The following is a 12003-nucleotide window of genomic DNA, read 5'->3' on the forward strand; positions in this document are numbered from 1 at the left end:
ACCAGAGAAGTGAGTTGCTCGAGCTGTTATGTGCCAAACAAACTCCCCTTTAACGCATCGTTTCAAAGAGGCAGGAAGGACTTGCCGCTAAAGTATTTGCAAACATTTGCCACCGCTTGGAAGAATGATTCCTTTGTGCTAAGCTACCTAGCAAAACCAAGGCAGGCAGCTTGCCAAAGAATCGGGGAGCAGGGAGAATATTTCAGCCCGGCACTGAATCCAGAAAGAACCCAAGAAGATAGATCAGCTGTCATGTCGACAGAACTGGACACTCTGTATCATGGGCTGGAGTTTCCGCCTCCCTCCAAATTGTGCACCGTCCTCAAATGTACTCTTGAGTTTCTTAGCACGCTAGTGGGTTTAGGAAAGGAAAAAAATATGAATGGTTGTGTTTATCCGGCCCGAAAGCCCTCTAGTGGGAAACTGAGCAACTCGCCGTGAGTCACACAAAAGAGTGACGTCGGAAAGCCCAAGGTATAAACAGCGGGACGGAAAGCTTGTCTGATGCCAGCTGGTCACCCAGAGATCCGAAGAAACGAGACGGGGGAATTCAAGGAAAGGAGAAAGGGGGACATGAAGGAACAATGGCAGGTAATTGGCTCTGTTGGGCTGGGTTGTGGGGTGCAAGTTAGCTGGAGAGGTTTTCCCAGGAAAGAGAGAGCGGGGAGAAAACTCAAGACGTGGTGGGGATAACTTTTTCTTCCTAGCAGACAGGTTGCGTGATGTACGATGGAGGAAAGCAGACTGCTTGAGGCTGGTACCTTGCAAGGCTGTGTGTGCCAGGAAACTCCAGAGGTGGCCAGCTCTACAGATCCTGAAATTTTTCACCTTTTATCTATTTTGCATTCTGTCGTGCATCGTGCACACACGTCTATGCGATGGCAACGGCGTGCAAGGAACTTTCTACGCTCGGCCTGCAGCGATGGGAAATTCCATTGCACCGTGTGGCTTTTGGAGATTTCAGCTGGAAACACCCAAAGGGTGTTTCTTGGGGGGCACATGGAGCAGGAATTTGCCTGTTTTTAAAACGGAAACGAGAGGTGAGATCTGTGCTCCTGCAGGAAAAATCACAGCATATTTATGTTTTTCCCTTTTTGGCATTCACCAGGCTGATCGGAGGCATCCAATTTCTGGGACCACAGAACGCAAGGCATGCCATTGGCCACAGCTGCCATGCCACTATGTTTGAGGACAATTAGGAGTGTGCAAGTTGGAATTTCAGGTGCACCTTTTGAGAGCAGCTTACCCTCCCACAAAGAAACAAGCCTTTCATTTTGGGTCACTTTTTGCATTGCCGTGGAAAGGTTTGCAGGACTGCCTTGAGGGACAGGGGACAGGAAATATGTCCCTGTTGCCAAGACGGTCAGGATACTCTCCTGCTTTGCATGGCACGTCCTCTTGTGGTGTGGCGACATAAATGACCACACAACAAACCAGCCAGATTTGGGACTCCCGCTTCACGATTCTTCATATATCATTCCCTGTAACAGCGAGTGGAGCCAGCCACTGCCGACAGGACTGTAATCGTAAGAATGTCAGAAGACCCTTCTGGATCAGGCCAGTGGCTCAGCTAGTCTGGCACTATAGGCACCAACTCCTAGGGCCTTTTCAGTGGTGGCTCCCCATTTTTGGAATGCTCTCCCCAGGGAGCTCCGGCTTGTGCCTTCATTAGACACCAGGCAAGTGGTGCTGGGGACGCGGGTGGCACTGTGGTCTAAACCACAGAGCCTAGGACTTGCCGATCAGAAGGTCGGCGTTTTGAATCCCCGTGACGGGATGAGCTCCCGTTGCTCGGTCCCTGCTCCTGCCAACCTAGCAGTTCGAAAGCATGTCAAAGTGCAAGTAGATATTTAGGTACCGCTCCAGCGGGAAGGTAAACGGCGTTTCCATGCGCTGCTCTGGTTCGCCAGAAGTGGCTTAGTCATGCTGGCTACATGACCCGGAAGCTGTACGCCGGCTCCCTCGGCCAATAAAGCAAGATGAGCGCCGCAACCCCAGAATCGGCCACGACTGGAAGTAATGGTCAGGGGTCCCTTTACCTTTAAGAACATCATATCCTCTAAAATTTCTCTGATGATAATAGGGACATCCTATTCCATAGGAGAAAGCCCTGGTTTAAAACAGTGAGGACTAGAATCTTTGTGGAAGGGCCATAGCTCATGGGTTAGAGCAGTTGCTTTGAGCACAGGAGATCCCAGGATCAGCCTCGACAAGGAGATACGTTGCTCAGCTTTCCACCCTGTACAGAGAGAGCTCCGGCTTCGAATTCCCTCCTCCTCCTGACATTTGAAAACTTTTCAGAGGGCCCACGAGAGCAGAATGACGTCAGTGGCAAAGAGCTACTTAGCTACGCTCCGACAGGCAGCCGGTTTAATGACTCTGTTAGGAGGTGCTAGAGCCACCTTTCGGCTTTTGCCAGAGGCAACAACTCCCTCGCTCTCTCCCACACGTCCCTTTCGAAGGAAGCAAAGACCACGGGGTCATGGGGAATAGAAAGGGCACTGCTCCAGTTTGCAAAGAGGCTTTCAGGTGGCCAAATGACTTTGAAAGAGGATGGGACAAATTCTTTCTTCACGGGACTGTGTAACTCCCTCCCACAGGAGTGGCCACCCCATTTGGACGGCTTTAAAGGGGACTGGGGGAAACCGTGAAGGAAAATGATATCAATGGCTGCGTGCCACAGTGGCTCAGCAGGAGGGGAGAGCACTCCTGTGTTCGAATCCTGACTGCTGGTTTCCCACGCAGGCATCTAGATGGGCACTGCGAGAAAGGGGTGCTGGACTGGATGGGCCATGGGCCGGATCCAGAAGGGCTAAACTTACGTTCTTATGAGCGGTGATGAAGGGGGTTGTTCAGTACAGTTGCATTTAGTGGCGCATGTGAGAATCAAAAGGGGTTGTGGTTTTAGGAAAGGAGGAAGTATGAAAACAAACAAATAAACAGGGGTTGATGGGAGTGTATTGGTGGGCTGAAAGGCAGCAGTGCCTAGTGAGTGGATCAGCCACTTTGCACCAGTGCACAGCAAGTAGATTTTCTTCCAACACCCTTAGCTCCTTTCAGCCTTGTGGCAACTCTGTAAAGTATTTCGCTCTAGGAGAAAGCATCCTCCAAATTCTCTGTGGAAGGGTGGAAATAGTAATGGAGGAAGGCAGGTCCCCTTCTGGGGGGGGGGGGGTGCGGGAATCCATGAGATTGTCGAGCCTGGAACCCAGCATCTGGTTTTGAATTCGGAAACCTGAAAGAAAATAAGAGTTTCTAGTCCTCATGAGACCTGAAAATGCTTTGTTCTTTACCCTCTGGCTGGACACTGGTGAATGTGCACCGGGGGAAGGGGGGCTGGAGTCTGACTGGGGAGAGGGGTCTGTGATTTGTGGGGACCTGTATCAGGCAGGAGGCAAGAGTTGGAGGGAGGGGGAGCTTCAGAGCTGGAGGGTGGAGCGCTGGAGGAAGAGGACGAAGAGGCAGGCCAGGCAAGTGGACTTTCCCACCCTTTCCGGCACCACTGCCTCCCAGAACCAGGAGGGGGTGAAAAGGGAGGAGCAAAGGGCATTTCCATGCAGGCCTAGTCTCTGGCTGTCTGTGCATAGCGCATTGAGGGAAAGGTATATAACTGGGGAGGGGGTCCCCTCTTTCTGCAACTGCTCCATAGACCTGGGAATAGCTGCATAGATGCTAGGCTAGTGGGGGGGGGCGGTATTTGGAGCCGAGAGAGGGTTACCTTTGACCACAAAGAGTTAACTATCAGCCATGTGCAATTCTTTCAACAATGCCTAGGCAACACAATGGCCATATATACGTAATAGGCAATCTTTATAGAATTCCTTCAAATCATAAAAAGTTCAAAATGAAATCTTTAGTCTCAAAGTCTCTGAAAATCTTTAAACGAAGCGAGGGACCAAACTTTGTACGGTGGAAAACGAGCTTTGAAGCTTTGTGTATTCAACAACGATGTCCAACACTGAATTTTGTACGGTGGAAAACAAGCTGTGAAACCATCTTATTTCAGCAGTAACTACATTATTACATGAGCACTGTTCCACAGAATTTGATATTTTCATTTATATACACTCATTTGAAATAAGATGGGTTTATGAAGAATTCTATATCCACCCACCACGCTGGTGAAGAATTCTACAAAACAGTAGTCAATATCCAGAATTACAGTTCAGTGTTGGACATCATTGTTGAATACACAAAGCTTCACAGCTTGTTTTCCACCGTACAAGGTTTGGCAATCACTTCATTTAAAGATTTTCAGAGACTTTGAGACTAAAGATTTCATTTTGAACTTTTTATGATTTGAAGGAATTCTATGTTATTGTTTAGTCATTTAGTCGTGTCTGACTCTTCGTAACCGCCTGGACCAGAGCACGCCAGGCCCTCCTGTCTTCCACTGCCTTCCGCGGTTTGGTCAAACTCATGTTAGTAGCTTCGAGAACACTGTCCAACCATCTCATCCTCTGTCGCCCCCTTCTCCTTGTGCCCTCTACCTTTCCCAACATCAGTGAGTCTTCTCTTTTCATGAGGTGGCCAAAGTCTTGGAGCCTCAGCTTCAGGATCTGTCCTTCCAGTGAGCACTCTGGGCTAATTTCCTTCAGAATGGAGAGGTTTGATCTTCTTGCAGTCCATGGGACTCTCAAGAGTCTCCTCCAGCACCAGAATTCAAAAGCAACAATTCTATAAAGATTGTCTATTAGGTATATATGGTCATTGTGTTGCTTAGACATTGTTGATGTTCTCTTTGCAACACAGGGGTTGGTTTGGATACTTGACACCCTCCAAAGCTGTAGCAGAGAGATTGAACGTGTCCCTGGGACTTTGGCCGTGGCAAATAGCCTCTTCCTCCCTCAGGTGCTAACCATTTTCCATCTTTCTTTCCAGACCACCCTGAGAATCCTTGGTGCTCTCACAAGACCTCTGCCCTCCATCCCGCAGTGAATTCCCCCTCGCCCGGCCTCCTCCTGCCCTGAGATGTTCTCCAGAAGGAAGCCCCCCAGCCCCTGCCCCGCCTGCCCCAACGTGATCACGCCGGACACGATCCCCACCTTCTTCATCCCTCCCAACTTGGCCAGCCTGCAGGGGCGGCTCTCATGCAGGAGCGACAGCCCCGACGGCCGAGGGATCCTGGCCCGGTCGGCCGAGCAGCACGTCATCCAGGTGGAGAGCCCAGAGGAGGGGGAGGTCCAGGCCGTGGGGCGCCTCTACAGCACCTCCTCCATGCCCCACCTTGCCAGCCCCGCAGGCTTGCCCTACCTACCCGAGAGCCCGCACACTCGCCGCCGAGAGTCCCTCTTCCACGGCGGACGCCTGCCGCGCCGGTTGCAAGGGGCCCGGTTCTCCGGCCCGCCAACGAGGCCTTCCCTGCAGCCCGGTTTGATGTTTGACAGCGACACGGCCTCCTCCACCGAGACGTCCCCTTTCAGCTCTCCCCTGCTGACACGGCCTCTGAGCTGCCCTCCGTTCTGTCCGGCCTACCGGCATCGCCGAAGATTCGCCTTCTGCTCCACCGACCTCAGCGCTGTCCCGCGGCCCAGCTCCTTGTCCACGGAGGAGACCAGCTCTGCCGACACCAGCCCCAGCTTTCCTCGCCGGGAGAAGGATCCCCCCTGGGGCTCCCCTGCCCCACTGCCGCTCTTCCCGCTGGACCTGATCCGTTGCCACGAGCGGCTCACCAAGGAGGTGGTGCTGACGGTGAGCAAAGGCGGGCGGCTGAGGCTCTCCAGCGAGTACCTGCAGCCCCAGGGGCGCCTCCGCATCCGGCTGGTGTGTGCTGAGGCCTTCTATCCTCCCCACTGCGACCCACGGCACTTCAGCTGCTGCGTCTCCTTGCAGCTGCGGCCCGGGGAAGGCCTGAGGCAGCGCAGCGCCGTCGTCAAGAGGAGCCGCAACCCCATCTTCAACGAGGACTTCTTCTTTGAGGGCGTCTCCCCGGAGGAGCTGTCCAGGTGCAGCCTGAGGCTCAAGGTGCTCAACAAGGGCTCTGGCCTCCGGAGGGACGCGGTGCTGGGGGAGTGCGACGTCCCGCTGGATTGCCTGCTGCCCTGAAGGGGGCGCCGGTGGGTGGGAAATTCACTGACAGGAAGTCGCTGCTGTCGGCAGGAAGTCGGTTCAGTTGGCAGGAAGAGGCATGGGCAACTCCCCGACAGGAAGTGGATGCTGTCAGCAGGAAGTCACTTCCGTTGGCAAGAAGAGGCATGGGCAACTCCCTGACAGGAAGTGGATGCTGTCGGCAGGAAGTCAGTTCAGTTGGCAGGAAGAGGCATGGGCAACTCCCCGACAGGAAGTGGATGCTGTCAGCAGGAAGTCACTTCCGTTGGCAAGAAGAGGCATGGGCAACTCCCCGACAGGAAGTGGATGCTGTCGGCAGGAAGTCAGTTCAGTTGGCAGGAAGAGGCATGGGCAACTCCCCGACAGGAAGTGGATGCTGTCAGCAGGAAGTCACTTCCGTTGGCAAGAAGAGGCATGGGCAACTCCCTGACAGGAAGTGGATGCTGTCGGCAGGAAGTCGGTTCAGTTGGCAGGAAGAGGCGTGGCTTCTCTTGCTCAGGGTCTTCCATCTTAGCAAAGAGGGTCTTTTTGCCGGCCGGGTAGACCTTTGTAAGAATGAAAGAAGAGCCTGGTTGCTGGATCAGGCCCATCCAGTCCAGCATCTCACCATGAGACACCCAAGGCCTGCGTTGGGAATCCCACAAGCCCACTCGGCCGCCATTGTGTCATGGAAGACCTCTGGGCCGCAGCCGGATGGGTCTTGTTTCAAATCAATCTGTGGATGGTGTGAAGAAACAGCTCTTCCTGTGTTTTGAGCCGCCGGGCTGCGTTTGACAACAACACCACATACACACACCCTGCAAATATTTCCGGGGGAAAGGTCTCAAAGTGGGGACTCTGGTAACCACATCCAGGCTCATGACTGGATGCCAACAGCAGAGGGCGCTGTCGGGCTACACATTTCAGCACTTGGGTGCTACCAACACAGCAGGAGGATCTGCAGTTTTTGAGGTGGCCAATTGTTGGGGGACCAAGAATGATGCCCTCTGAGGCCCATGACACTGGCCTGACTGGAACCCTCAATATGAGCCGCTGGAATCCTCTCCACGCTTGAAATGTGTGTCTCCAAGGTGACACATCCCTGCATTGCACGGGCTTGGTGTGGATGACCCTCGCGGTCCCTTCCAGCCCTACAGTCTTATGATTCTGTGATTCTCCCACCACTCCTTCTCATGCCAAATGCAGGAAGCAAGGGCCAACAGGATTAACAGCCTGAGTGGAGCAGAGGGGAGGTGTCAGAAGGAACTGCAAGGTCTACTCAGTGGCGTAGCGTGGGGGGTGCAGGGGGTGCCAGCCGCACTGGGCGCAACATTTGGGAGGGGCGCACTCGCATCTCTCTGCCCCTACCTGGCTCACTCACTCTCTCTCACAGTGCTGGCTGTCCGAATCCGATCCGAGCTGCCGGGTCGCCGCCCACTGTGGAGGGGGAGGGTGCCAGGCGTGCGTTGCGGTGCAGAGCGGAGAGAGAGCGAGGGAGGGACTATCTGGGGGAGGGACAGTGCAGCGGCCGCCCAGCGCAGCGCTCAGCGCGGGAGAGAACCACACCCAACCAGCCCAGGCAGCAGCAAGAAGAAGCTGGCAGCGGCGGCAGGTTAGGGGTTAGGGGAGCAAATTACTTGCCTTGCCCCGGGTGCTGACAACCCACGTTACGCCGCTGGGTCTACTTGGTGGGAAACGAAAGGGAAAACACATGCACTGCGGGTGGGGAATACCTAATAATAATAATAATAATAATAATAATAATAATAATAATAATTTATTATTTGTACCCCGTCCATCTGGCTGGGTTTCCCCAGCCACTCTGGGCGGCTTCCAACAAAGACCAAAAATACACTAAAACGTCACACATTAAAAACTTCCCTAAGCAGGGCTGCCTTCAGATGTCTTCTGAATGTCAGGTAGTTGTTTTTCTCTTTGACATCTGATGGGAGGGCATTCCACAGGAGGGGCGCCACCACCGAGAAGGCCCTCTGCCTGGTTCCCTGCACCCAAGCCATTCAGCATTGGGGCAGCCTGCCTCAGGAGATGATGGGGTCTTCTTCATGGGAGATATGTGAGCAGAGGGTGGACAGCCATCGGCTAGGGATGCTGTGGTCACAAGATTGTGCCCTGAGCAAAGGAGGGGTTGGTATAACGGTCTGCCAGTCATCTAGCTCATACTATTACAGTGGTACCTCGGGTTAAGTACTTAACTCGTTCCGGAGGTCCGTTCTTAACCTGAAACTGTTTTTAACCTGAAGCACCACTTTAGCTAATGGGGCCTCCTGCTGCTGCCGCGCGATTTCTGTTCTCATCCTGAAGCAAAGTTCTTAACCTGAAGCACTATTTCTGGGTTAGTGGAGTGTGTAACCTGAAGCGTGTGTAACCTGAGGTACCACTGTATTGTGTTCCCTGCTTTGAAAGAAATGGCCGGCCAGCACCCAGAACAAGCACCTTCCTTTTGGGCTGCCAAGTTCTCACATCCATTTCCTCCTCCCATCAGCTATCGCCCTGCTACATGACGCTCAGGCTTCCTTTCCAACTCTCTGATTCCATGTTTTCCAAGGGTTTGAAATACAGTCAGAGCTTGGAATCTGTTCCGGAAGTCCGTTCTGCTTCCAAAATGTTCGGAAACCAAAGCCCGGCTTCCAATTGGCTGCAGGAAGCTCCTGTTTTCAAGAGGACGTTGGGAAGAGAAGGTTTGGGAACTGCTGTGGCAGAATGTGTCTACATTAAAATATACCAACTCTCTTATGGTATTTGTTTGTTTCATAAAATTTACACACTACTTGATTGTTGTTGTTGTTTTTAAAAAAGAAAACGCTCCAAGCAGTTTACAACAAGATTAAACAAGGAAACCAAGGGGGAAATGCAATACTTTAACGTATATAAAATACTAGTACGGTGCAGTGGCGTAGCCTGGGTTGTCAGCACCCGGGGCAAGGCAAGTAATTTGCACCCCCTAACCCATGGATTTTAGCACTCAAGTCTCAAGCGCCCCCCCCCCCCGATGTTGCGCCCGGTGCGGCCGGCCCCCCCTGCACCCCCCATGCTACGCCACTGGTACAGTGGTACCTTGGGTTAAGTACTTAATTTGTTCCGGAGGTCCGTTCTTAACCTGAAACTGTTCTTAACCTGAAGCACCACTTTAGCTAATGGGGCCTCCTGCTGCCGCTGCACGATTTCTGTTCTCATCCTGAAGCAAAGTTCTTAACCCGAGGTACTATTTCTGGGTTAGCGGAGTCTGTAACCTGAAGCGTATGTAACCCGAGGTACCACTGTATATAGTATACTAAAGCAGATTAAAATTCACCTTGGCATGTCTAAGGATCTGGGGTAGACTAACCTAAAGAGTGAAGGTGCCTGCTGGAAATCAAGAGGCAGGGAGTTCCAAAGTGTAGGCGCTGCCACACTAAACAAGGGAGTTCTCACAAATGCGGAACAGGTATTATGTGGTGCCTGTAGCTTCTGGTGCCAGTTCTGCCAATCAAAGTGGTCAAGTGACAGTTTCGCTGGTGCCAGCAGACTTTTCATTTTCAGTGCAGTTCAATATTTATTTATTTTTTTAAAAAGAGGAGGGTTAGCTACCAGGGCAGCAGAAATTAATCCTGTCTCATCTTTCCTCTAATAATAGCCGGTGGGTGACAGAAAGGAATGACAGAGGGCATTTAAGAATGCAGCTGCGCCAAGGAAAGGTGCAGAACCTGAGACTTCTGGGTCACTCCAAAAGTTCAAATAGATGCAGAAGGGTCTATTTTCCAGGTGAGGGCTGGGGAAGAAATTCAACTCCTCCCAAAACCACCCACAGTCCAAAATGCAACTGTCCTCACATTGCCAAACCTTAAAAGTAAAGGGACCCCTGACCATTAGGTCCAGTCGCGGACAACTCTGGGGTTGCAGCGCTCATCTCTCTTTACTGGCCGAGGGAGCCGGCGTACAGCTTCCGGGTCATGTGGCCAGCATGACTAAGCCGCTTCTGGCGAAGCAGAGCAGAGCATGGAAATGCTGTTTACCTTCCTGCCAGAGTGGTACCTATTTATCTACTTGCACTTCGAAGAGCTTTCGAACTGCTAGGTTGGCAGGAACAGAGACCGAGCAACGGGAGCTCATCCCGTCGCGGGGATTCGAACCGCTGACCTTTTGATCAGCAAGTCCTAGGCTCTGTGGTTTAACCCTCAGCACCACCCACATCCCTTGCCAAACCTTACAAGGCACCAAAAAGTGTGGCAAAATATTTATATGTGCAGAGATTGAGGGAACGGGTGTCTATTTGTGAAAATGATGGTCAAAAATGCAAAGAATTTAGCAAACGTCTCTTGCAAAGAGGTGCATATCGGGGTAGATAGCATGCAAAATATTTGTGCGTTTTAGGAGAAAGGCGTCGTGAGATCCTGATGAATTTTCGAGAGGTCTTATAAACATCAGTAATGCCAAAATGTAGCGAACGCCACTCAAATACTAGAAAAACTGATGTTGACAGATTCATTCCATCCTATTTGAGACACAGATTTCCCTGCCTACAAGTGTATTTGGAAGAGAGTTAAACAGCTCTCTCTGCTCACTGGGATCTCGATAATTATTGCCCCTCTCCATCTGAAGATTTTTACATTTTGTTGTTGTTCTTTAGTCATTTAGTCGTGTCTGCCTCTTCGTGACCCCCTGGACCAGAGCACGCCAGGCCCTCCTGTCTTCCACTGCCTCCCGCAGTTTGGTCAAACTCATGCTGGTAGCTTCGAGAACACTGTCCCACCATCTCGTCCTCTGTCGTCCCCTTCTCCTTGCGCCCTCCATCCTTCCTAGCATCAGGGTCTTTCCCAGAGAGTCTTCTCTTCTCATGAGGTGGCCAAAGTATTGCAGTCTCAGCTTCAGGATCTGTCCTTCCAGTGAGCACTCAGGGCTCATTTCCTTCAGAATGGAGAGGTTTGATCTTCTTGCAGTCCATGGGACTCTCAAGAGTCTCCTCCAGCACCAGAATTCAAAAGCATCCATTCTTCAGCAATCAGCCTTCTTTATGGTCCAGCTCTTTATCTTTACTTATTTTTAAAAAGCCACAAATTGATTGAAAAGACGCATCTGACATTGCGGAATAGTTTGTTTGCAAACTAAGGCCCAGGGGCCGGATCTGGCCCAATAGCCTTCTAAATCCGGCCCCCGGACAGTCCTGGAATCGGAGTGTTTTTACATGAGTAGAATGTGTGCTTTTATTTAAAATGCATCTCTGGGTTATTTGTGGGGCATAGGAATTCATTCATTTTTTCCCCTTCAAAATATAGTCCGGCCCCCCACAAAGTCTGAGGGACAGTGGACCGGCCCCCAGCTGAAAAAGTTTGCTGACCCCTGCCCTAAGCACTGCCAGGGTTGAGGTTACTGAGCGAAAGGAACCAGGGGTTTAGTTTCCTGCAACCCTTTTAAAATCCAGCCTTTTTTCCGCAACCAGGAGAATAGGTGCGTATCACTTTGTTTTCAGTGCTTTGCATGCGGGAGGTTCCAGATTCGAATCCTGGCATCTCCCAGTCGCCTAACTCTGCAAAGCCCGCTTCCTGCGATCCTGAAATCCACTCTCCGGGTTTGCTTGAAAGAGAAGCCTTTTTGCACCTTCCGTCTCTGACAGAATTGCGGGAGCGTGCAGAAACGGTATATTCCACCACCACTGAAAACGAAGACAGATGGTCTAATAAACCTATATCAATATTGATTCTGCGTCAGGTGGGCTTCCAACGCAGGCAAGTTTCCATTGCGTGGGTAAAAATAAAATGTTTTAATGGATTGAGGGAGGGAGGGATGAATCCCGGAGATGTGCGGGAACTGATTAGAGAGACAGGTTTGTAGCGGAAGATTCCTCATGTCACCAGAAGCGCCACAGAAATCGGATTCCTGAGAACTGTAGCTGTAACAACAACAACAACAAAGTTTCTAGTCCATTTGATGGAGAAGATGGGCATGAAAGCCTGTTGGGCGATGCCGACTGAAATTGGG

The 12003-nt window shown here is 51.7% G+C and overlaps 1 protein-coding gene across 2 annotated transcripts; it reads left to right on the top strand.

The window, feature by feature from the left end:
• Window positions 1-220: 220 nt before the first annotated feature.
• C2CD4D (C2 calcium dependent domain containing 4D) lies at window positions 221-9660 on the top strand. 2 transcript variants are annotated; one of them, XR_014558638.1, is made up of 6 exons: window positions 221-591; window positions 4882-6149; window positions 6348-7314; window positions 7870-8218; window positions 8466-8726; window positions 9097-9660. XR_014558638.1 is itself a non-coding variant. In XM_083715994.1 (2 exons), the coding sequence occupies exon 2, from the start codon at window positions 4972-4974 to the stop codon at window positions 6043-6045; it is 1074 nt and encodes a 357-aa protein (XP_083572120.1). In that variant the 5' UTR covers window positions 473-591; window positions 4882-4971; the 3' UTR covers window positions 6046-6652. The 2 variants fall into 2 exon arrangements, 1 of the variants encoding a protein (XP_083572120.1); XM_083715994.1 differs by lacking the exons at window positions 7870-8218; window positions 8466-8726; window positions 9097-9660 and having other exon boundaries at window positions 473-591; window positions 4882-6652.
• The last annotated feature ends 2343 nt before the right edge of the window (window positions 9661-12003 follow it).

This window comes from Podarcis gaigeae, assembly GCF_964106915.1.
Source record: "Podarcis gaigeae genome assembly, chromosome: 16".
NCBI classification, from domain to species: Eukaryota; Metazoa; Chordata; class Lepidosauria; order Squamata; family Lacertidae; genus Podarcis; species Podarcis gaigeae.

Bases quoted from the DNA above. Each gene is read 5' to 3' on its own strand.
- C2CD4D (XM_083715994.1), top strand. From the start codon at position 4,972: ATGTTCTCCAGAAGGAAGCCCCCCAGCCCCTGCCCCGCCTGCCCCAAC.